Source organism: Mandrillus leucophaeus, unplaced genomic scaffold, assembly GCF_000951045.1.
Source record: "Mandrillus leucophaeus isolate KB7577 unplaced genomic scaffold, Mleu.le_1.0 Scaffold611, whole genome shotgun sequence".
NCBI lineage: Eukaryota > Metazoa > Chordata > Mammalia > Primates > Cercopithecidae > Mandrillus > Mandrillus leucophaeus.
In genome coordinates, this window is record NW_012106598.1 from 953,704 (window position 1) to 975,666 (window position 21,963).

At 41.2% G+C, this 21,963-nt stretch overlaps 1 protein-coding gene across 3 annotated transcripts in view; it reads left to right on the top strand.

Annotated features, from left to right (window-relative positions):
• Positions 1-21,963, top strand: part of MATN2 (matrilin 2) — a 151,249-nt gene that overhangs the window by 90,978 nt on the left and 38,308 nt on the right. For 2 of the 3 annotated variants that reach the window (XM_011999998.1, XM_011999999.1), the window contains exons 5-6: positions 2,423-2,545; positions 18,802-18,924. In XM_011999998.1, coding sequence (XP_011855388.1) covers positions 2,423-2,545; positions 18,802-18,924 — 246 coding nt within the window. The remainder of the gene's footprint in view (positions 1-2,422; positions 2,546-18,801; positions 18,925-21,963) is intronic. The other variant, XM_012000000.1, reaches the window with a different exon arrangement.

Sequence of the window (21,963 nt, forward strand, 5' to 3'; positions counted from 1 at the left end):
AACTCCTGACCTCCGGTGATCCATCCGCCTTGGCCTCCCAAAGTGCTGGAATTACAGGCATGAGCCACCACTCCCGGCCTAGACTGAGACTTAATGAAGCTTTGGAGCAAAAGAATAAACTTAACACAGGTTATTACTCTTTACAAATCTTTAGTGTTTGCCTTTGCATCTTTTTATTACTATGCTAAATATGTCATTATCTTCTCCATGCGTGGTTGTGCTTTTTAAAATTTTACATGTGTATTAATTTTGTAGATTCTATTTCCTTGTTATTATTGACACACTTTTGATACTAATATATCCTAAAACATTGTAGGGAGTACTTTTTTTTTGAAAAGGGACTTGTCTTAAGCTCCTGAGCTCAAATGATTGCCCTGCCTCAGTCTCCCAAGTAGCTGGGATTTCCAGAAACAACTTTTTTTTTTTTGAGACAGGGTCTTGCTCTGTCGACCCCAGAGTCGATCCTAGGTGCACTCTCTTTTTCTCATTTCATCTCTAATCCAACAGGAATCCTGTTAGCCTACCTTCAGTATTTACCGGTGTATTAGTTTGCTAGAGCTGTGCTCTGGTTTGGATATGGTTTATTTGGCTTCACCGGGTCTCGTGTTGAAATTTGATCTCTGTGGCCAGGCACAGTGGCTCCTGCCTGTAATCCCAGCACTTTGGGAGGCTGAGGCAGGTGGATCTCTTGAACTCAGGAGTTTGAGGCCAGCCTGGCCCACATGGCAAAACCCTGTTCCTACTAAAAATATAAAAATTAACTGGGTGTGGTGGTGCACACCTGTAGTCCCAGCTACTTGGACGGCTGAGGCAGGAGGATCACTTGAACCCAGGAGGTTGAGGCTGCAGTGAGCAGAGGTGATGCCACTGCACTCCAGCCTGGGTGACAAGAGAGACCCTGTCTCAAAAAAAAAAAAAAAAAAAAGAAAAGAAAAGAAAAAAGAGAAAATAAATTTGATTCCCAGTGTTGGAGGTGGGGCCTGCTGGGAGGTGTTCGGGAACACCAGTCATATTAATTAGAGCTCACCACCCTAATGAGCACATTTTAACTTGGTTACTTCTGCAAAGACCCTATTTCCAAATAAGACCACATTAGTAGGTACCAGGGTTTAGGACTCCAACATGTCTTTTTGGGGGACACAATTCAACCCATAACTTCCAGAACACCACTCCCCCTTATCCCCTGCAGCATCCCAGTTTAAGCCTCCACCCATCCCCCCTGGGATCACTGGAGTCACTTCCTTACTGGTTTTCCACTCTCACATTTGCCCTCTCAGCATGAGTCCAGAACCCTGCAGTGACTCCCAACTCATTCAGACTAAAAGCTGAGGTCCTTGTATGGCCCATGGGTCCCTCCTGACTGCCCCCTTCTCATCTCCTACCTCTCTCCCTCCTCCAGCCACCCTGGCCTGTTTGCTGATCCTCCAGCCCCCCAAGCAGAGTCCCACCTCTTGGCCTTCACACTTGCTGTTTCTTTTGCCCAAGATACTATCTCCCAGATACCCTTATGGCTCGTATGTTAGTCAGCACTGTTCCTAACCACCCACCTTCTCAGAGAGGCCTTTCCTGACCACCTCTATTACATCCCACCCGCTACCCACTCCCCCACTGACCCTACTCCTATTCATTGTTTTGTGTTTCTCCAGAATTTTCTTTATTTCCTAATAGTCTATGCTATTTACTTATTTTATTTCTTATCTGTTCCCCAGTTCCACCATCATTATCCAAATGTAAGCTCCTCGGGCTGGAATTTTGGATTGTTTTGTAACTCGTTCTATCCTTAGCACCTAAAACAGGACCTGGCCCATAGTAGGTACTCAGCAAATATTTGTGGAACTACTGAAAAATCAGCCAGTGTATTTTCTCATACATTATTAAACCATTTACCCTTATTCAATGGTCATCTTATTTTCTAGGGTTTTTTGTTGTTGTTGTACACAACACTGTTAATAGCTTATTGTATATAATTTCACCCTTTTCCCAGCTGTTTCTTTGGGTTTCACATCCAGGGTGAACATTGTCAAATTGCCTTCTGAAAGGATCTTTCTCAATTTATAATGCCCCCACCATTAGTAACGCTGCTGCCTTTCTACCACTGGGTTTTCTCTCATCTTATTTTTGCCAGTTTACTAGCTGTAAGTGCACCTTGTGATGATTTTGATTTGCAGTTCTTTAACTTTTAAATGCAATAGTCCACTTGTTCTTTAGTTTATCTTCCTGTATGAATTGCCTGATACAGACTCCTGATTTTTTTTTTTTTTGAGGAGGGCAGAGACCTTGGGTTCATATCTATTTATTCTACTCTTTTTGGGGGGCAATAATATTAATCCTAAGTAATATCTGTTATCAGTATGCCCTCATCCTACCGTTCCCTTTTCCTCTGTTTGCATTTCTAATTCTGAATGTGTTTTATTCTCTCCAGCTGTGGACTACTGTGCTTCAGAAAACCACGGATGTGAACATGAATGTGTAAATGCTGATGGCTCCTACCTTTGCCAGTGCCATGAAGGATTTGCCCTTAACCCAGATAAAAAAACGTGTACAAGTAAGTTACACACATATGCACACACAGAGAAATGTTGATGTTATTGCTGTAGTAACTGTGGCCATGGAAATCTCTCAAGTATAGATTAGCATATAATTATGTCATGGAGGTCTAATACCTTTTGCCCCATTCCTCTTCTGTCAGGACTTTCATGACTTGGCTTAAGACCATAGACCACTGTATCTCAACATCACTATTCAGGGAATATGATGAAGGTACCATGACTGTTCCTTCAGCATCTGCTGAGCGTGCTGACAATCAGACGAACTTATTTCATGCTAACTCAGCCTGACTGTGCCCATCAGCACTAACAGGGCTTGAGATGTTTTCATTGAAGCTTTGTGGCTTGTGGGCTTTAGCTCTGACTCCACACAAGAAAATCGCTGAGCCAAAAAGAATCGTAAGTGGTTTCTTCTGGTGGACGGCAGTTTGCAAAGAACTGCTCATTTTTTGCTTGAGATATTTAGTTCAATTTGATTTTAACTATATACATAAAAATCAGAATTAATTTCACCTCCCAAAATCTGAACATAAAACTCTATAAATTAAAGATGATCATTAGTTTTGCACAAAAGATAATAACTAGTTGCAAAAAGATTCCAAAAGTGTTCTATTAAATATAAAGGTATATCAGGAGACTTAAGGGATTGTGTGTGGATTATTATCCTTCTATAGGGAGAATCACTTGAGAAAAGCTTGTTTTTTAAGTATTAGGGCCAAGCATTTATAAAAAGTGAACTTTAATAACAATCTAGAATAATGTAAGGCACCTCAGAGACATGCATCAGTGAGAAAACAGGATTTTAATTCATAAAAAGTTAATGTACCTACAACCTTTCTAAAATGCTAAAATATATTCATTATGTAAAACAGGATGTGTCTACACAAAACCTTTTTCAACATAAACTTACTTCCTACTCTTCAATACCTAGATGTCAGCAGCTTACAAACACCAGAGCTGGAGGTGTGGGTGATGTATGGAACTATAAGGGACACATTAGGTCAAAAGCATACATTTCTGGAGCCCCAGCCATGTGCCAATAGAAATGAATAAGGCAAGGTCCTTAATGGAGAAGATACTGTGGCTGAGTCTTGGAAGTGGAGCTGTCATTCACTAGGCAGAAAAGGGTGAGGTGGGGGTTCCAGGAGAAGGAAAGAAGTCGAAGATGTGAACCAGGCAGAGAACTGTAGTCTCCATGCCCCGTGCATGACTGGAGTATACTGTGGTTTATTTGTTTTGTTTATTGAAAGAGTAAGTAAATGAATGAGTGGGCTTTTGTGTTCCTGGTCTCCCTTCCCTTCTGAATATTCTGAACTATAAAATAGCAGCCTGGGCTGTCGTTGTGGTTGGGGAGTTGTGGTTGTTGGGCTGATGAGTCAGTGTTCCTCATCAAAGAGGAGGTCGTGGGCTGCCAGCAGCCAGCCTTGGTTCCAATCCCAGCTTCTCTGCTTTTTCTCTTGGTGATCTTGAGCAAGTTATTTATGCCTCAGTTTCCTCAGTTACCATAGAGGATGATAATACTGCCTACTACATAGCATTATTCTTTCCTTTTTTTTTTTTTTTTTTTTTTTTTGACACTGGGTCTTACTCTATCACCCAGGCTGGGGAGCAGTGATGCAACCTCGGCTCACTGCAACCTCCACCTCCTGGGTTCAAGCGATTCCCCCACCTCAGCCTCCCGAGTGCCTGAGACTATAGGCTCGCACCACCACACCCAGCTAATTTTTTTGGTATTTTTTGATAGCAATGGTGTTTCACTATATTAGCCAGGCTGGTGTCGAATCCCTGACCTCAAGAGATCCACCCACCTCAGCCTCCCAAAGTGCTGGCAATACAGTCATGAGCCATAGCACCCGGCCATAGCATAATCTTGAAGACCAAATGAGGCTGAGCACAGTGGCTCCCGCCTGTAATCCCAGCACTTTGGAAAGAGAAGCAGGAGGATTACTTGAGCCCAGGAGTTTGAGACCAGCCCTGGTAATATGGAGGGACGCTATTTCTACAAAAACTTTTTTTTTTTCTAAATTAACCAGGCATGGTGACAAGTGTCTGTACTCCCAGCTACTTGGGAGGCTCAGGTGGGAAGACCACTAGGTGAGCCTGGGAGGTTGGGGCTGTAGTGAGTCATGATGGCACCACTGCACTCCAGCCTGGATGACACAGTAAGACTTTGTCTTAAAAAAAAAAAAAAGCTAAAAAGGGACGATGTGGGCTTCAAAGACTTTATTTCTTTATTTATTATCATTATGTTTTTTAGAAATAGGATCTTGCTCTATCACCCATGCTGGAGTGTAGTGGTGCAATCCTAGCTCACTGCAGCTTCCAACTCCTGGGCTCCAGCAATCCTCCCACCTCAGCCTCCCAAAGTGCTGGAATTATGGTCATCATGAGCCACCACACCTGGCCTCCAAAACTCTAAATTTTTATTTATTGTGCATATACCACATGTCTGGGCTAAGTTTAAAGGTGCATAAACCGTTCAAGATTTCGACTGCAGGCTGGTGAGGGACCCTAGCCATAGCCACACTGAGTAGCTGAGTCATGGTGCCAGGAGTTATGTGACCAACAGCCTACAGTGTGATGCAACCAGGACTACAGCAGGAGTTAGAGGAAGGAGACCAGTTAGACGAGAACAGGTGAGATGCTGCCTTGCAGGGATGAGGGCTGGAGAAAAACACATATCCTAGCCAGTCTCCTACCTGCCTCTCCAGACTGCACCCCCTGGCTGGGGTCACCTGATTTCCACCCCAGCACCAGCCCTAGTTCCCAGAGTGGCACCATCTTCCCCACCCTGTGGCTCAGCATGCCTCCTGTCCCAGATCCCCAGCCCAGGGTGGTGCAGGCAAGGAGAGTGTTGGAGCCCTGGAATCGGACCCTGGAAGTAGATACCGCAGCGTAGGGGGACTGGGAGAGGAGGTTTGGCTAGGAGCCACGGGAGGGGCTGATCCAGCTGTGAGGTCTCACCAGCTAGGCAGCGAACCCAGCAGTGCAGTTGTCAGAATCAAGACCCAGAAGTGGGCCGCCCCAATACGTGGGCAGGGAAGAGGGCTGGGAGATTGGAGGGTTCCAGCAGGCAGCCTCAGGGCAGTACATCCCTTAGAAGAGCCCTCTTCCAACCATGCTTGGGTGGGCAGGAGCCAGACCCGGGAGGAGGGAGACAAGAGGAAGAGAGGAGACAGAGTACTTGGAAAGCTAAAAGTAGAAAGTAAGGCAAAAGCTCAGTCGTAAGAGTGAAACGCTCAGGAATGCTCGAGATCTGTGGCGGGGACAAGAACTGAGAAACAGGGACCAGTTAAAATTACAGAAACAGGATAGAGGCAGAAGCTCAGATCCGAGGCAGCCACCCTGTTAGTACGAAGGCCTCCCACCGGCTTCCAGCCAAGTCAGCCTGGCTACTGCTGTGATGTTGAAAGATTTTTTTTTAAAATTCTACTTCTTATAAACTTGCAAAAAATAAAATAAACTCAGTTTCTTAAATTTCAGCCTATATTTTTAACCAAAAATATATTTGAAAGCGAATCAAATTAGTACGTATGCAATTATTGTCTAAAAAATGTAGACTAGTCAATGTAATAAAGCAAGCATGGTTAATTTATGATTAAGCCAAAATGTACATAATAGGGCTTCATGTTCATGAACTAGTACTATAATTTGAAATATGTAAGTGTTGTTCAAAAAAGCACTACCTTTATGTCAATTTCTTACCCTGGAGCTGCCCATCCAAACCTAGAGGGGAGAAAGGTGGAAACAGGTACCATCAGTTTGCAAAATGTTAGCAAGACTTTTTTTTTTTTTTTGGTATTGTTGTAAAACATACATAATAGAAAATTTATCACTGTACCCATTCAGTGGCATTAAATACATTCACATTGTGAAAAACGCATATCCTAGCCTGTGTCCTTCCTGCCTCTCCAGACCACACCCCTTGGCTGGGGTCACCTGATTTCCACCCAGCTATAACTATCCTCACCATCCATCTCCAGAACTTTTCGTCATCCCAAACTGAAACACTGTACCCATTGAACAATAACTCCCCATTGCCTGCCCTGCCAACCACCATTCTACTTTCTGTCTGAATTTCACCACTCTCGGTACTTCATGTAAGTGGGATTGTACGGTATTTGTCCTTTGCTGTCTGACATATTTCACTTAGCATAACGTCCTCAAGGTTTATCTGTGTTGTAGTATATATCAGAATTTCCTTCCTTTTTAAGACTGCATAGTATTCAATTGTATGTATATACCCCATTTTGTTTATTCATCTGTTGATGGACATTTGGGCTACTTCCATCTTTTGCCTATTGTGAATAATGCTACTATAAACATGAGTGTTCCAGTCCTTGCTTTCAGTTCTTGTGGGTTTTTATACCCAGAAGTGGAATTGCTGGTCATCTGGTAGCAAGACTTTTTGAGATCCAAATTGAAACCCTTACTCTTTAGCCAAGCATGAGAAAGAACACTCTCAGATATCCAGGGTCTTTTCACCAGAAAGATCTATAGAGGACTTCAGTCCGCTGGACAGGGATTCATGTTTTTGGTAGCAAGGAGACTGTGGGCTTTGAGTCTAATGCTCAATCATCTAATGCCTGTAATGATGAATAAAGGCAATTGTGGACACCATCTTTTGCATGTTGCCATTTATTATTTTTGTACTTGGAGGTCATTATGCTCATTGATTTTCAGTCTCCAGTGATAACTTGGTTGACATTTCCATCCTTATTTTTCAAATAAGAATGTTCTGCACAGAGTAAAGCACTGAATGAATATTTTTGTGTTTGCACTAAAAACAAAACACAGAAGGAAATAAACTTTTTAAAGGAGAGATGAGGTCTGCTATGTTGCTCAGGTTGGACTAGACCTCCTGACCTCAAGTGATTCTCCCAGCTTGACCTCCCAAAGTGCTGAGATGAGCCACCATTCCTGGCCGGAAATAATTTTATACTGAATCCGCAATAGAAGAACTACAAAGTATCGGTTGTCAGGTTTCTTGGCCAGGGCATAGATAACATACTGAGTGCCACTACCTTCCTACAGCCTGTAATATGTCACTTTTGTGCCTCCCTATGTGCATAAATCAAACACTTTCAGCTGGAAGAGGCCTTAAAGTTCAACCTAGTTCTTGCCCAACTATCCATCCTACAATACTCTCACTGTGCCATCATCCAACCTGCACTTGAATACCCCTACTGACAGGATATTCACTACACTCCATGGCAGTTCGTTCCACTTTGTATAGCTCTGACTCTTAGAAAGTGATTCCCTAGACGGAGCTGATATCTATTTCCTTGCTCTTAGAAATAAATCAAACAAATTTGGCTACTTGCATTCTTTGTGGCCACTAAGAATGAGTCATATCAGAGTAACTTTATTTCATTTAGTAGACTAGCCAGGCGTGGAAAATGTAGTAGCGACCATCTAAACTTTAATAGGCATTTGACCAATTTGTGTGTGGAGAAATTTGTGCTCAAGGAATGATTGGTTGGGTTTGTAACTGGCCAAATGTCTGTAACCACAGGATGCTGATTGTTGAACTGAGATCCTCCTAGAAGGAGGTTTTTAAACAGTTTGCTGGGAAGAAGACTTATGGAGGGCATGGGAACTGTCTTCCATTTGTAACGTCCCCCATGTTGCTTCTTGGTGTGCAATGTTTATGTATCTAAACCCTCAAAAAACACACTCCAGTAAGAGTAATACCAATAACCTTTATTCATTCCACAAAATATTTGTTGAGTAGCTACTATGTGTCAGATATGATTGTAGACACTGGGCATGCAGTAATAAATTATACAGACCAAAAAAACCCCACCAATATCTGTCCTTATAGAGCCCACATTCTATTGGAGCAGGATAAGAGAATACTACAGGTCTCAACAGCAAAGTAATACTAGCCTTTGATTAAAGATTTGAAGGCAGTGACAGAGGGAGGAAACCTGAGGCAGAGGTAGAAATGAAATTCTATGAAATAAAATGATCTGTGATACTATCACACAGCACCAGTACAAAATGGATATTGTTTTAGTCCATTTGTGTTGCTATAAAGGAACACCTGAGACTGGGTAATTTATAAAGAAAATAAAGTTTATTTGGCTTCTGATTCTGCTGGCTGGAAGATTGGGCATCTAGTGAAAGCCTAAGGCTGCTTCCACTCACAGCGGAAGGTGATGTGGAGCCGAGTGTGCAGAGGTCACATGGTGAGAGAGGAAGCAAGAGAGAAAGGATGGGGAGGTGCCAGGCTCTTTTTAACAACCAGCTCTCATGAGAACTAACAGAGCCAACGTACTCATTACTGTGAGGACAGCACCGAGCTATTCATCAGGGATTCCCCACCAGGACCCAAACACCTCCCATTAAGCCCCACCTCCAACACTGGGGATTAAATTTTAACATGAAGTTTATGCGAACAAACATCCGAACTGTAGCAGATATGCACCTGAAGATATATATATTGTTTTCAGCCATGTTCCCTGATTATTTTCTTCTGCAAATCACAGGACACTTCCTACATGGTCCTTTTTTTTTTTTTTTTTTTTTTTTTTGGAGACGGAGTCTAACTGGTCGCCCAGGCTGGAGTGCAGTGGCCCTATCTCGGCTCACTGCAAGCTCCGCCTCCCGGGTTCACGCCATTCTCCTGCCTCAGTCTCCCAAGTAGCTGGGACTACAGGTGCCTGCCACCACGCCCGGCTAATTTTTTGTATTTTTAGCAGAGACGGGGTTTCACTGTGTTAGCCAGGATGGTCTCAATCTCCGGACCTCATGATCCGCCCGCCTTGGCCTCCAAAGTGCTGGGATTACAGGCGTGAGCCACCGCGCCCGGTGCATTGTTCCTTTTTGTATATTATTTGGGCCATTTTCCATGGCAACTAGTTTCACAATTACAAATGTGTACATTTATTTTTAGTACTTTTTCTGATTACAAAAGTAATACAGGCTCGTTGAGGGAAACTGGTTCCTATAGAAATGCAATTCTATGAAATAAAATGATCTGTGATACTATCACTCAGAGAAAACCATTGTTTTCGTGTTTTGTTTTGTTTTGTGAGACGGGGTTCTCACCATGTTGCCCAGGCTGGTCTTGATCTCCTTAGCTCAAGCAGTCCTTGTGCCTCAGCCTCCCAAGTGTTGAGATTATAGGCGCACACTACTGCATCTAGCTGATAATGATTGTTTATGCCAATTTGGAACATTTCTCTCCAGTCTTTTTTTAATGTATGTATATGGATTTTTTATGGAGTTGAGATCATGCAGTATAACAATAAATCATAAGCATTTTGACATGTCACTTCAACGTTATCAAAAACATTTTAATAACTGTGTAAAATTCTGTTAAAGGCATATGTCAGAATGTATTCAGGTTTATTTGGCTGCTCAAATAGTATTGTGATAAACATTCTTACGCTTGAATCTTTTTTTTCTGATCATTTTCTTAGGAACACAACAAAAAAGGAAATTTATTGAGTCAAAGGCTATTAACATTTTTAAGGCTTTTGATACATATTCAAAATTATTTTCCAAAAACATTTTACTGATTTATACTCTACCGTAAGTGTTTAAGGGAGCAATTTTTATTTTTAAATTAAATTGTTTATGATTTCAATAGGTTTTTGGGGAACAGGTGGTGTTTGGTTACATGGACAAGTCCTTTAGTGGTGATTCTGAGATTTTCGGTACACCCATCACCTGAGCAGGATATGTAATACCCAATGTGTAGTCTTTTATTCCTCACCAGCCTTCCACCCCAAGTCCATTGTATCATTCTTATGCCTGATGCATCCTAAATCTTAGCTCCCATTTAAAAGTGAGAAGTGGGATATTTGGTTTTCCATTCCTGAGTTACTTCACTTAGAATAATGGTCTCCAACTCCTTCTAGGTTGCTGCAAATGCCATTATTTTGTTCCTTTTTATGGCTAAGTAGTATTCCATGGTGTATATAGACACTATATTTTCTTTATCCACTTGTTGATTGATGGGCATTGGCGCTGGTTCCATATTTTAGCAATTGCGAATTGTGTTGCTATAAACATGTATGTGCAAGTATCTTTTTCATACAATGACTTATTCTCCTCTGGGTAGATACTCAGTAGTGGGATTGCTGGATCAAATGGTAGATCTACTTTTAGTTCTTTGAGGAATCTCCACACTGTTTTCCATAGTAGTTGTACTAGTTTACATTCCCACCAGCAGTGAAAAAGGAATTTGTCTATTTCATCTTCACACATGGACACATGGTAGGGAACACACACCGGGGCCTGTAGCAGGAAGCAGGGAGAGGGAAAGCATCCGGAAGAATAGCTAATGGATGCTGGGCTTAATACCTGGGTGATGCGCTGATCTGTGCAGCAAACCACTATGGCACATATTTACCTAACAAACCTGCACATTCTGCACATGTACCCTAGAACTTAAAATAAAAGTTGAAGAAAAAAAAAGTGTTTCTTAAGGGGGCAACTTTAAAAAATTTTGCTGATTTTCTAGGAGAAAATTGCTTCTTTATGCTTTTTTATCATGTCTTTAATACCTGTTCTTCATAAAATTATCCAATTATGTATATCTAATTTATAAATGTATATTTATTGGTGTTATTATTTGATTACTGAATATTTTCCAATATAAGTGATTGTAAGGGAATCCTACAAATTTCATAAAGCAAGAACCGTGCCTCTTTGTTCAGTGCTGATCCTAGTGCCTGCCCCATGGTAAATGCTCAGGAGTGTTTACTGAATGAATGAATGGACAGGGAACTGAACATGTCTTCATATATGAGACATTGAAGAGAGAGGGAATAATAAAGATCTGAGCTAAAATAAAAGGAATAGAAGACATAAAAGCAATAGAGAAAACTGGTAAAAACCAAAATGTGGTTTTTTTAGAAGATTAAAAAAATTCATAAATGTCTAACCAGACTAGTCAAGGAAGAAAAAAGAGAGAAGACACAAATTCCTAATATTAGGAATGAGAAAGTGGACATCAATACATATCCTACAAACTTTGAAGGATAATACAGGCCAAGCATGGTGGATCATGCCTGTAATCTGAACACTTTGGGAGGCCAAAGCAGGAGGATCACTTGAGGCAAGGAGTTCAAGACCAGCCTGGGCAACATAGAGCCCATCTCCACCAAAAAAAAAAAAATATATATATATATATATATATATTTTTATGGTCTGAATAGATCTCTATCTATTAAAAGAAATGGAATGTGCACTTTAAAACCTTCCCACAGAGAAGACTTCAAACCTAGTTGGCTTAACTGGTGAATTCTACCAAACATTTGAAGAAAAACTAATACTAATTCTACACAAATTATTCCAAAAAATTGAAGAGGAAAAACAATTTTCAACTGATTCTATGAGGCTATCATTGCCCTGATGCCCAAACCAGAAAAGAAAGACATAAAAAAAGAAAACTAGACACAAATATTTCTCATGAAATACCTGCAAAAGTTCTTTAAATAGTTTCTAGCAATCAAATTCAACAATATATTGAAAAGTACAATACATCATGACCAAGTGAATTCCAGGAATTCAAAGTTGGCTTAACATTCAAAACTCAATCGATGTAATTCATAATATTAACATACTAAAAAGTCAAAACCGTATGAGCCATCTCAATAGATGCAGAAAAGACATTGGATAAGATCTGACATTCATTTATTCTTCAAATAAACTTTCAGCAAATTAGGAATGAAGGTAACTGCCTGAATCTGATAAAGTACATCAATGAAAAAACCATCAGCTAACATCATACTTAATAGTGAAAGACAGTGCTTTCTTTCAGGAATAAATTTTCTTTTTCTTTCAGGAATAAAATTTCTTTTCACATCAGGAATAAAACAATGTCCACTCATACCACTTCTATTTAATATTGTACTGGAAGTTCTAGTCGGTGCAATAAGACAGAGAAAGATAAATGATACCTAGATTGTAAAAAAAAAACCATCTTTATTAACAGATAACATGATCACCTATGTAGAAAATCCAGTGGAATCTACAAAAAAGCTACTAGAACTTTTAATAGCAAGTGAATTTATCAAGGTTGCAGGACACAAAATTAATATACAAAAATAAGTTAATTTTATATACTTACAATGGACAATCAAAATATGAAATTTAAAAAATATCTTTCAGGCTGGGCGCGGTGGCTTATGCCTGTAATCCCAGCACAATGGGAGACCAAAGCGGGCGGATCACTTGAGGTCAGGAGTTTGAGACAAGCCTGGCCAATGTGGTGAAACCTTGTCTCTACTAAAAATACAAAAATTAGCCAGGCATGGTGGCAGGTGCCTGTAATCCCAGCTACTTGGGAAGCTGAGGCAGGGGAATTGCTTGAACCCAGGAGGCAGAGGTTTCAGTGAGCTGAGATTGCGCCACTGCATTCCAGCCTGGGTGACAGAGCAAGACTCTGTCAAAAAAAACAAACAAACAAACAAACAAAAAAACAAGCCTCTCAATAAAAATGGGCAAAATATTTGAATAGACACTTCACCAAAGAATATATGGAGATGGCAAAGAAGCATTTGAAAATATATTCTACAACATTAGTCATTAGGTAAATACAAAGTGAAGTCATATTGAGATAATCATACCCACTAGAATGACTAAAATTACCAAGTGTTGATGAGGATACGGAGCAACTGGAACTCTCATAAATTGCTGGTGGGAATGTTTAAGCAGTTAAGCATACATGTCCCATATGACTCAGCCATTATGCAAGAGGAATGAAAGCGTATATACACACAAAAACTTGCACATTAATGTTCATGGCTGCTTTATTTGTGATAGCCCCAAACTGGAAACAGGTAAACAGCCCTTCAGCAAGTGAATGGATAAACAAATTGTGTTATAATCACATAGTGAAATACTACTCTGCAATAAAAAGGAACAAACTATTGACACACATATGAATATAGATGAATCTCAAAATAATTATGCTGAATGAAAGAAACCAGACCAAAAAGAATACATACTATATGATTGCATTTATTTAAAATTCCACGGGGAGATAAAAAAAGAAGATAAAAATAAAATTCTAGAAAATGCAAACTGATTTATCTGGATAGAAGATAAATGGTTATTTGGGACTGGAGAGAGTGGGGAAGAATGAATTAGAAAGGGGCAGGAGGAAAGTTTTGAGAGTAATACATGTGCTTATTATTTTGATTGTGGCGATGGTTTCATGGCAGGTTACATATGCAAAATGCATCAGATTGTTTTTCTTGAGTATGTGCAGTTTGGTTTTTGTCCATTATACCTCATAAAAACTAAAAACAAGTAGAAGAGACTGTATTATTCCAAAATTGCTATGCCATAAAACACAAAGAGAGGCTGTGGAAATGTTCTGGCCCGTCACTATCCAGTGGGACACTCTGGTGGATGGAATGCTCTGTTTGCATCAGACAGTACAGTAGTCAGGAGCCATATGTGGCCACTGAGCACTTGAGATACAGCCAGTGCAACCCAGCAACTGAATTTTTGTTTCATTTTTGTTGTTGTTGTTGTTAGAGACAGGCTCTTGCTTTGTTGCCCAGGCTGGAGCGCAGTGGTACAGTCATAGCTCATAGCTCACTGCAATCACCACTCCTGGGCTCATAAGATCCTCTGGCCTCAGCCTCCCTTGTAACTGGGACTATAGGCAGGTGCCATCATGCTCAGCTAACTTAAAAAAATTCTTTTTTTGCCAGATGCAGTGGCTCATGCCTGTAATCCTAGCACTTTGGGAGGCTGAGGCGGGTGGATTGCCTGAGTTCAGGAGTTCGAGAACAGCCTGGGCAACACAGTGAAACCCTGTCTCTACTAAATTACAAAAAATTAGCTGGGCGTGGTGGCGTGCGCCTGTAGTCCCAGCTACTTAGGAGGCTGAGGCAGGAGAATTGCTTGAACCCGGGAGGCAGAGGTTTCAGTGAGCTGAGATTGCGCCACTGCATTCCAGCCTGGGTGACAGAGCAAGACTCTGTCAAAAAAAACAAACAAACAAACAAACAAAAAAACAAGCCTCTCAATAAAAATGGGCAAAATATTTGAATAGACACTTCACCAAAGAATATATGGAGATGGCAAAGAAGCATTTGAAAATATATTCTACAACATTAGTCATTAGGTAAATACAAAGTGAAGTCATATTGAGATAATCATACCCACTAGAATGACTAAAATTACCAAGTGTTGATGAGGATACGGAGCAACTGGAACTCTCATAAATTGCTGGTGGGAATGTTTAAGCAGTTAAGCATACATGTCCCATATGACTCAGCCATTATGCAAGAGGAATGAAAGCGTATATACACACAAAAACTTGCACATTAATGTTCATGGCTGCTTTATTTGTGATAGCCCCAAACTGGAAACAGGTAAACAGCCCTTCAGCAAGTGAATGGATAAACAAATTGTGTTATAATCACATAGTGAAATACTACTCTGCAATAAAAAGGAACAAACTATTGACACACATATGAATATAGATGAATCTCAAAATAATTATGCTGAATGAAAGAAACCAGACCAAAAAGAATACATACTATATGATTGCATTTATTTAAAATTCCACGGGGAGATAAAAAAAGAAGATAAAAATAAAATTCTAGAAAATGCAAACTGATTTATCTGGATAGAAGATAAATGGTTATTTGGGACTGGAGAGAGTGGGGAAGAATGAATTAGAAAGGGGCAGGAGGAAAGTTTTGAGAGTAATACATGTGCTTATTATTTTGATTGTGGCGATGGTTTCATGGCAGGTTACATATGCAAAATGCATCAGATTGTTTTTCTTGAGTATGTGCAGTTTGGTTTTTGTCCATTATACCTCATAAAAACTAAAAACAAGTAGAAGAGACTGTATTATTCCAAAATTGCTATGCCATAAAACACAAAGAGAGGCTGTGGAAATGTTCTGGCCCGTCACTATCCAGTGGGACACTCTGGTGGATGGAATGCTCTGTTTGCATCAGACAGTACAGTAGTCAGGAGCCATATGTGGCCACTGAGCACTTGAGATACAGCCAGTGCAACCCAGCAACTGAATTTTTGTTTCATTTTTGTTGTTGTTGTTGTTAGAGACAGGCTCTTGCTTTGTTGCCCAGGCTGGAGCGCAGTGGTACAGTCATAGCTCATAGCTCACTGCAATCACCACTCCTGGGCTCATAAGATCCTCTGGCCTCAGCCTCCCTTGTAACTGGGACTATAGGCAGGTGCCATCATGCTCAGCTAACTTAAAAAAATTCTTTTTTTGCCAGATGCAGTGGCTCATGCCTGTAATCCTAGCACTTTGGGAGGCTGAGGCGGGTGGATTGCCTGAGTTCAGGAGTTCGAGAACAGCCTGGGCAACACAGTGAAACCCTGTCTCTACTAAATTACAAAAAATTAGCTGGGCGTGGTGGCGTGCGCCTGTAGTCCCAGCTACTTAGGAGGCTGAGGCAGGAGAATTTCTTGAACCCGGGAGGCAGAGGTTGCAGTGAGCTGAGATTGTGGCATTGCACTCCATCCTGGGCAACAGAGCGAGACTCCGTCTCAAAAAAAAAAAAAAAATTCTTTTTTTGGAAATGGGGTCTTGCTGTGTTGCTCAGGCTGGTCTCAAATTTCTGGATTCAAGCAATCCTCCAGCCTCAGCTTCACAAAGCGCTGGGTTCACAAGCATGAGCCACCACCCCTGGCTGAATTTTTATTGTTATTTCATTTTAATCAATTTTAATTTAAATAGACATATTAGGCAGCATGGTTCTAGATTAAGGGAGACTAAGCAGATATGACAACAAAATACGGTCTCTGACTCTAGACTAGATCCTGTACTGGAAGGTGAAAAATGCTCTGATGAACATAATTAAGTCAACTGACAGGATTAGAATATGGATGGTAGATTAAATGTAAGTATTGTATCAATGTAAACTTATGAAATTTATAACCATACTGCAGTTATATAAGAGAATATCCCTCCTCTTAGGAAACACAGACTGTTTTTAAGGGAAAGGACCAGAATGTATATAATGTACCCTCACATAGGTCAGAGAGATGACCAAGTAATCACAAGATTGGGGTAAAATGTTAACAAAGGTGAATTTGGGTAAAGAGTATATAAGTGTTTCTTGTACTATTTTTATGTTTGTAACTTTTTGTAAGCTTGAAATTGTTTTAAAAGAGAAAGATTTTTTAAATGCCTTTATATATGACTATGGTATTGCAATTATATTGTTTATAAAGACTCCCAGTGTTTTAAAGCTACATTATGAAGCATTTATGGACAAAACAATACAATGTCTGGGCCAGGTGTGGTGGCTCACTCCTGTAATCTCAGCACTTTGGAAGGCTGAGGCAGGTGGATCACAAAGTCAGGAGTTCTAGACTAGCCTGGCCAAGATGGTGAAACCCCATCTCCACTAAAAATACAAAAATTAGCTGTGTGTGGTGGCAGGCACCTGTAATCCCAGCTACTTGGGAGGCTGAGGCAGTAGGATTGCCTGAACCCAGGTGGCAGAGGTTGCAATGAGCCAAGATTGCGCCACTGCTCTCCAGCCTGGGGGTTAGAGTGAGACTCCATCTCAAAAAAAAAAAAAAAAAAAAAAAATTAGTCAGGCATGGTGGCACGCACCAGTAATTCCAGCTACTTGGGAAGCTGAAGCAAGAGAATTGCTTGAACCCGGGAGGCGGAGGTTGCAGTGAGCCTAGACTGCACCATTGCATGTCAGCCTGGGCAACAGAGCGAGAGACTGTCTCAAAACAAATAATAATAACAATACAATGTCTGGGGTTTGCTTCAAAGTAATGTGGGATCTTACTATAGAGAGTTAGAACGTAGTTGAAAGCAGAGCAGCCATAGATTGATTCTCCTGAAGCTGGGTGATATGTACATGGATTTATTATACTTCTCAGTCCATTTTTGAAATTGGACATGATTGTATATTTTGCTTAACATTTCCATAAGTTTAAATTGGGAAAAATTGGCATCTTACTCAACATTTTTTCCTTTCAAGAATATTGTATATCTTTCCCTTACTCAGTTTGTTTCCTCTGGTATGGATTGGGAACTCTCATTTATACCAAATTATTTATTAGGAAGATTATTTATGCAGTTCAAATGTTCCTTAAAATAATAAAAACCCTCATCAAAACAAAGACTCCTTTTAAGATTCCATCAGTGGTCATTTATTTCAAGCAATTTTAAACAATGTGTTCAAGTTCCACTGTGGGAAAATACTTTGCTCAAATTCTGCAATAAAAGTTTATTTCCATATTTAAAAATACTTATACAAAAAATACGAAAAAAAGAAATAAAAAATAAAGAACAAAAACAAAAAAATACACAAGTAAAATTTCATTATGACAAATTTCATGAAATACTTTTTTAAAAAAATATTTTGGTTTAAATTAGTGTATCCCTAGAGGTCACATTCTCTGCGAATCTTGAGGTAAAGATCCTGTTTATGTGCAGCCGAGCCCAGTAAAGTAACCAGGAGGTGTTTCGAACTCAGAGTATTTATGCTTTTCACTCCTAGGCCTTATTTTTCCCAGGATATGAGTTTGTGTCTTATTGTTTGGCTCACTGTTTGATGGGTATAAGTGGTTTGGAGTTTGGCTTTGGGAACGTTTAATTGTTTTAATTGCTTAAATTCGGTAAAACACTCAGCTAAACCATTCTCAGCCTACAGTCTGGCAAATACCCCATTTTCATTTTAGTGGCTCCTACGTGAATCAAGACAAGGACAGCATGTTCACAAATTTGTTGGTTGCATAAACGTTTTTTAATATGTCAGGAAGTTTGTCTTTGCCTAGCAGAAGAGTCCAGGTATAATAACAATAATAATAATAGAAGAAGAAGGAGGAAGAGGAGGAGGAGGAGGAGGAAGAGGAGGAGGGGGAGGAGGAGGGAAGGAAGGAGGGAAGGAAGGAAGGAAGGAAGGAAGGAAGGAAGGAAGGAAGGAAGGAAGGAAGAAAGAGAAAGAGGAAGGAAGGAAGCAGGGAAAGAAGAGGAGGGAGGGAGGAGGGGGAAGGGAGGGAGGAGGGGGAAGGGAAAGAGGAGGGAGAAGAGGGAGGAGGGGAAGGAGGGAAGAGGAGAAGAAGAAGGAGAAGGAAAGAAGGAGAAGAAATTTCTCTTAGGAGAGGCCATATCTCTAAACATGGAAGTAGCTTTATTGGGAGACCCCTTCATAGGGTGACTCTGTGAGGTGTGGGATTTTACCTGTTTAGGAAAATGAAGACTGGAAATCCCTGGTTTTCATATGCTAGCTGTATTGATTGGTTTGCCATTCTTGTGATTTTTCCTTCTTGCCAGAGATAGACTACTGTGCCTCATCTAATCATGGATGTCAGCATGAGTGTGTTAACACAGATGATTCCTATTCCTGCCGCTGCCTGAAAGGCTTTACCCTGAATCCAGATAAGAAAACCTGCAGAAGTAAGTTACAGTGGGAGCTGGAGAAGGGCTTGTTCTGCTAAATGCTCCTCTAGTTAGTTTTCCTTTCCATGCAAATCTTAAGCAAGATGTACTTGTATTCAGCATTGTTTCTATTAACATTATTCTGCTGTTTACTTTACTTTTTCACTAGATCCTATTATGTGGATTATTTTTGGATATTGAATAGGTCTGGTCATTAGATTCAATTAGCCAAGTGGGGACCCAAGCTGAAGCTCCCACCTATGTGAAATGCAGGTACACTCTCCCTCCCCCTTATTCCCGTAGCATTGCGATCTTGGAAAAAGAAAAGAATGGGCCCAGAGATGAGAGGTAGAAGGAGCTGGTTTCTTCTAGTCCTACAAGATAAGACACTTGATGGATGCTAAGAGGGAGGACATTGCAGCTTTATTCCCTTTGATAGGAAAGAAGAAGAAAAATGAGTCTCTAGGACATCCCAGCAGGATTCAAGGGGTACAGGGTGTCAGCGGGATGATATTGAGGATGTGCTGAGTGCCTCAAATGCCTGTCATCTGGCACATCAAGGGGCATGATTGGGGATCTGAGCACAGGCCCCAGAGGGCACCTGTTTAAGACAAACCATTCCTGAGAGACTGCTAGAATGGATGGCCCACAAGGACAGAGGCGATTATCTTTTTCTCACTGCTGAATTCCCAAAAGCTCAAAGAGTACTTGGCATTCACAGATGTGCACAATGTTTGCTGAATGGGAATGAGTAAGTGAATCTTTCTACGGTGTATCATCCTGGAGAAATTGTGGGTATTTTTTTTTTTTTTAATTCTTCAATCTTGTTAGAAAGATAGCCTTCTTTAGGCGTGCAAGTTGTGGATTTTTTTTTTCAGGAAATCTTTCCCTAGTCAGTCCACACTTATGCACACTGAATTGTTTGGGGTCTGCTGACAATGTCATTCATAGAACTCTCTGTAGCGTCCATTGAGGGATGTAATTTTCTGTATGCTCCTTCACCCGTTTCTTCCTGATGGTGTGTACAGCAGTGTTCTGCATGGCAAGACTGTGTTTTCGAAGGTTTCACATATATTTCTTTTGAAAAGCACCATGAGCTGTTTAACTGAATCCAGATGAGTCACATTCTGCTCATAGCACAGATTAACTTTCCTAGTCATTCTAGCAAATGTTAAACTGTGTATAGTGGCAGATGGTTGCAAATCCTGGATTTTGAAATGAAGCCTCTTTTATAAAACTATTCCCACTGCCTTGTGAGGGTACAAACCCTGGACACATTCAAGCCTTAAATGAAAATTTTAATGGAGAGCATTCAGATGTGAAAACAATTAGATAAGCTATTTTCCATAAGACCACACATGCCTGCAATAGGTCAGAGGGCCAACTTTTCTGGTCTGGCCACTCTGTGCTATTTACACCTTTTGCTAGGAGTGAGTGTGTGAGGGACTGACTGCGCCCAGGGGAAGTCACTCCCAGGTGGACTCACATTTGCAGACCCAAAGCTCTTCTGTGGGTGGTGATTCCATCTGGTTCAGCTCAGATGCTCAGTGCAAGCTTCCTCATGTGTTACTAATGGAGGGGGAAAAAGGAAACAAGTCAGGCCTGGGGCTATGGGCGGAGGACATTTTCTTGACGTTCTGCATCTCTTACCAATTGTCTGAGTCCCTCGACTTCTGCTACTCCCTCCACACCCTTCCTGGAGAGGCACTTGGAATAAGAGGAGGTCCAGTGCAACGCAGGCATGCATGGGAAGAAGAAGATTGAGAATGGAAGAGCGAGTAGAGAGGAAGTGACCATTTGGGAGTGGTCTGAGCGCTACAGATTGGTCCCCAGGTGGGCCTGTTTGCAAGCTAGCTGTGGCCCAGACCAGAGTCCCTAATGCTCATCCATGTATATTCAGTGGGTATAGCACCTCTTCAGCCAGGCACCCTACTTTTTCATCCAAGAAAAACGAAATTTGTTCCTAAAGGCTCGTGTCCTCATCAGCCCTCACCCAGTGTCCTGCCTCATCGTTACATTTTCCATTGTCTTTGCTGTGAACCCAACCCTGACTCCTGAGGTCAGCCTGCAGGAGCCGCCCCTGACTTCATGCTTGCACTCAGTCCATTAGGGCAAGACAGCTGTAAACGGAAGCGAGTGCTCACTGTCTCTCTGGAGCATTATGTGGATGAGGGAAGCCAAGAAATTGGGCTTAAAAATCTGGAGTCCGTTATTAGAAGCCTGAGGTCTCTTGAGTGATCTGAGCATTACAAATCTGCAGCCCAGGGTACAGCCATTTACATTTAATAGTAGGTTGATGGATGTGGGCAATTTTCAAATCTAATATGAAATCTGTTTTTAAAGGAATTTGATGTCATCCAAATTAAACTGGGGGAAAAAAGATCAAGGCAGAATCCTACTGAAGAAAAGACTCTTGGCCAGGATTTGTTCTTGCTCCTCATCTGGGCACAATTTCTCCTCCTGGAGAGTGCTGTCATCAGTTTACAGCATGAATTATTAAGGCAACAGTGCAAAGCACAGAAACTGTGACTGCCCTTCCTGCCCAGGTAGAGCCCTAGGGCCAAATCAGATGTGGTTCATCCCCTGTGCTGGACTCCAGGATCCCTGATTCTGGTACCATGATGAGTACTCTCAAGAATCGGTGTGAAGCCCACGGGTTTGACTGAGCCAAGAGACGTGACGTCCAGGCTTGGCAATGTCACTCATATTGGTTATGTGTCCCTGAGCAGCTACTTTCTACTTCTCAGGACCTGGATTTCCTAAACTGTAGGAACAGGACTTCCTGCCTTAACACCCTGTTGCCTCTCCAGTTTTTTGGAAACTTATTATCTGCGCACTCTGTTGGTATCAAAATGTACTGCCTGGGGATCTTTCATGGTTTCAGTCTTACCTCCTCAGGCCTCCAACTCTTTCACAAGTTAGCACTCAGAAAGATCGTTTGATTTGTTTGCTGACAGTCCTGTCATCTGACCTCACAGAGCTTTAGTGGACACTTTGGGCCTTACCAGATTAAGTTGTGTCCCTCCTGACCTGTGGGTGCCACATCAGAGCACCTAT